General features: G+C 49.5%; 1 protein-coding gene across 1 annotated transcript; it reads right to left on the minus strand.

Annotated features, from left to right (window-relative positions):
• Positions 1-639: 639 nt before the first annotated feature.
• Positions 640-3892, minus strand: GRIFIN (galectin-related inter-fiber protein). The gene is made up of 4 exons (XM_013961620.2): positions 3881-3892; positions 1760-1839; positions 1502-1664; positions 640-804 (listed from the first exon to the last, which is right to left on the minus strand). The coding sequence occupies exons 1-4, from the start codon at positions 3890-3892 to the stop codon at positions 640-642; spliced, it is 420 nt and encodes a 139-aa protein (XP_013817074.1).
• Positions 3893-4301: the final 409 nt, after the last annotated feature.

The following is a 4301-nucleotide window of genomic DNA, read 5'->3' on the forward strand; positions in this document are numbered from 1 at the left end:
GTGAGGAAAACAAGCAAGCCCTGGACTTTGTCCTCTTGCCTCCCAGTTGCCAAGCCTTGCTCATATGCCCCTGGAGGATCACAGGGAAAGAATAACTCAGCTGAGCTGCCCAGTGAATGAAGTTTCAGCAGGGATTTTCTTATTTGATTTTATTGGCAAACATTTTTACTGAGCTCCCAGAAAGAAATGTCCCTTTCTGTCAGTAGCATCCACACCCATTACATTCATCACCATCTGGCCAGCTGAGGACTAGCGCTAACTCATACCCTACTGTTGGGCAAATACAATTTCTAGGATAACATTCAGGTGTTGGACTATTCAAGGCAGGCTTCTACATAAAATGGTGATCTGTCAGGCTGTTGAACAGCAAGGATGATTTGTAGTAGGCCTTCCTACAAATGCTGTTGTGCACCCTAGGATACAGGAGCAGAAAGTCTTCAGTGATCTGGACTACAGCTAGCTATGTGGCTGATGTTGCCTTAGTGTTGTGGTGTGTGATGGGAATGACATTAGGATGCTGTGCTTGGCGTAGCCGTCTGCCGTAGAGGACATGATGGGTGGGGAAGGAGGGGAGATGGTCCCCAGCTGGATCAGGAGCTTAAGGGCGAGTAGGTTGTGAGACACTCCCAACTCCAGTTTCTAAAAAAGGCCCCGTTTGGTGATTTCCACTGAAGAAATGGCAATATCATTCAGAATCTGCAGTTTGGTGATGGATGAAAGATTCTTCTGCCGATGCTTGTACTGCAAGATTTTGTTTTCATCGATGAAAATATGGAAATAGTCCTGGTCAGAGTAGATTTCAACCTGAAAGAGAGACTATGTTAGGGTTACCAGGTGGAAGTCTATGTCCTCACTGGACCTTGCTGCTCCTCTCAGATTTGGGCAAGCATATCTACAGTCAACTTCAAATCCTGCCAGAATGGACACATGCACTGGTCACCTTTCTTGGCCAAATGAAAGAATAATTAAGTTCTTTGCTTAGGGCTAGCAGAAACCGGTGCAAAGCCTAGACTGAAAACAAATGCAGGGCCAGGGGATCATCGCCGGAGCTCTGCATGTCTGCACCAGAATTGTGCAGAAATCAGCAGCAAAACAGGGGACAAAAGAAATGCTGACAGGGATCTTCTCAAACAGCCAAAGAGGGGAGGTTACTGGGTATGGAGCTGGCTGGAAAGGCAGGGTTAGACCTGTGAGGAGGACCATGATTTTGGCAGGGTGACTTTTGTGTGTTCAGAGAGCACAAGTTTATACCCATCTGTACCCCTGCTGATTTGAGCCCAGAGATGCAGTGAGATGGGGAGGGGCTGCAGCTCTTTTCTCCAAGTAGTGGCTCTTCAGGCTAAGGATGGCAGTTTTGCCTTAGAAACCTGTGGAGATATTCCTGAATTACAGCCATGTAACTGAGAGCAGATCCGGGCATCTAGGAAAGGACTGAATCCAAAGAAGAGGGCAGAGTCACTTCTGTTCTACCAGAGGAGACCTGTGGGGTCCACCACGTTACCTGGAACGACTCCTTCGCTTCAAAGGGGAAGGTGTTATTAACTTCTTCCTTCCCCCAGTGGTTGGCTAGGAAGGAGTTGCAGACAATTCTGGAACTGGCAAAGCGAGGGTTAAAGTGGAAAGCGATTTGGTCTCCGGGATCACAGAGAAAATTAATTTCAAACCTAAAATGATGAGAGAAATAAATGATTCAGCCCACGGAGCTGGCCCGTGTGAGATGTCCCCTTGCTCTGAGAAGAGCTGCGGAGAGCGCCCTTACATGCTTGTGCTGGAACTCGTTTCGCCTTTGACGATGATACTCCAGCCAGGACACATCCCCTCTGGGTACAGTGCCTCGAACTGCCAAGAAATAGTGTCAGTGAAACAAAGTGAGAGAGGTGCCCGGCTCCACTCTCCCTTCCACCCAGTCGTCACATGTCTTCATCCCCACGTCACCTCTCAGTTGTCTTTCTCATCCTCTTTCTCTTTCCCTTTAACCCCCCTTCCTGTACAGACACACGCATGCTCTGCGCTTGCCTCTTTCTCACTTCATAAACTCGGTGGTTTTGTTTTTTTCCTCTTTCTCAGGATTTTTTTTTTCCTCCCTGATTCCACCCAGCTCTTCACAAAAACCTTGGTGGCAGCAAATCCCACCTCATCAACTGGATGTTGAAGAAACACTCATTTTGTATCAGCTTAGAGAGAAATGTCAGGGCTCTTATTAAAAAAGAACCTGAATATGTTCATTGTTGACAGGACACAAAGAAGTTCTGCTCCCTCTTCCCCACTTGAACAATACAAAATCTTAAGAGACCTAAGCAGAAAACTTTGTGATGCTTTGAAGAGGGGTTTGAATGGCAAGGTGTTGATCAGAGGAATCAATGTAATGTGGCATCTGGCATGTCCTCACCCCAAGTTACACAGATGACTCTTCCCAAGAGCTCTTTGCCTGATCCCCCATTCTAATCTCTTCCCCCCATCTCCAAGGTTAAACTTGCATAAAATGAGTTGGAAAATGTTCCTTTTTGAATAATTCATAGTCTTAATAAATAAGTCATTTTTATAAGAAGTGCTTGCAATTTCACCCCACCTTTTTTAGCACTCTAATGATCTGATTCCCTTCCCCTCATTAATGGGATCATATTTCTTCACAGGCATCAAGGACCTGTCAGCCAAAGGCTCCCCAACCCCACATCATGCAAAGTTGTCGTTGAAACACAGCCAGCTCACATGAGGACAACGGTTTATAGTTCCTGCAAACGGGGCAAACAATAATGCCAGCTACAGTAAGTAGGGTATGAACAGACCTGATCTTGGGGGCCCAAGGCCAGCAGCTAAAACAGAGGTTCACCCCGTCAGATCCTCACTCTCTTCACCACATGGTGCTCCATCCAGCTTCCCATTGGGAATTAGGACAAAGAGCTGAAATCAGGGATAGATTTTTCTGCAGTGCTTCTACCCAGATACTGGGGGCTAGAGCCCACTTTCTCCACTGCTAGCATCCTTTCTTTAACCCCAGCTTTATCTTCCTCCTTAAATTTTCAGAGTATCTTTCTTAGATCTTTGCATTTCTGAGCATCTCCCTCCCCAAACTTATTCTTCACGCTGGGTAAATCTCTCTAGCCATGGCAGCTTCAAGCCTGGCTCTCCCTCCCAAGAGCTCAGCACTTTAACTCCCCGGTCTCCTTTCTCAGTCACAGTTTCCCATTTCCAAAGCATCCTTGAGATACGTGCATTTTGGAGGCAGGAGCTGAGACACGATCACTGCAGACCTTGTGGCCTCGTGCCCAGCTCTTTCTGGAAGGTGGCCTTAGAAACCCCCATGCTTCCATTCAAAGGCTCTAGCAATAACCTGCTTGTGCCCCTGTGAGATATGCCAGGGTGGTGGAGCTGCCTATAAGGTCTCAAACAGTGAGTGGTGATGCCGGCACCTGACCTAGCTTTACATACACGCGCAGCAAAACACACCACATATGCAGCAAACCACACCACATATGCAGCAAACAGCAATGGCTTCAACATGCAAAGGACGGATGTCTCTACTGCTGAAGCACCGGCTGCATTTTGGTCTCAGCTGAAACCCTCCCCAGCCAGAAGAGCTGCCGTCAGGGCAGTGCTGATCCCCAGATCAGCCCCAGAGGAACTGAGAAAAAAATCCGTCCCGTTGCCTTTTCTCGAAACCCCAAAGCCTAACATAGGATGCACACTGGGTTTAAAATAGCCTGGACTTTCCTGAAACAGAGGGGTAGCACCATCAGTAGCATCCCGGCGTGCTTTGGGATTTCTGGCTCTGCTCGGGGTTTCTCACCCTTACCTGCGTGCTTTCCTTTATCCATCACCTGGCCCCCAGCCGTTACCCGTCAGCCAGACCAGGCTGTGCAGGGTCCTGCCCGTCCCTTACCCGCAATGCCATCTCGCTCGGCTGCCTTTCCGCTCTCGGACCAGCGGGGCTGTGGGGCCAGGAGGACCTATATAGGGGCCGCCTGCCAGGAGACCACGTGTGCAGGATTAGCGGAGCCGGCAGGCTGAGATCTGCTTTTCAGAGTGGGCCTATTGGGCATTGCTGGGAGATGGGGAGCAGAAACCCCCCTCCCTGTCGGGCAGAGTCAGCCTGCTCATGCGTTCGGTGCTAATCCATCCCTTGCGTTGCACCGACAATAGCGGTGGCAACTAAGCAATCCCGAGCCCTGGCGCAACGGGGCCCTGGTGCGCAGCGATGGGGAGGCAGAGGGTTCAGGCTGAAATCCTGGGGCCGGACATGAGGCCATCTGAACCCTCCCTGGGGCGGGTGGGGGCTCCCACAGTTTGGGAAGAGATGCAGG

This window comes from Apteryx mantelli, chromosome 16 (genome assembly GCF_036417845.1).
Source record: "Apteryx mantelli isolate bAptMan1 chromosome 16, bAptMan1.hap1, whole genome shotgun sequence".
Lineage (NCBI taxonomy): Eukaryota > Metazoa > Chordata > Aves > Apterygiformes > Apterygidae > Apteryx > Apteryx mantelli.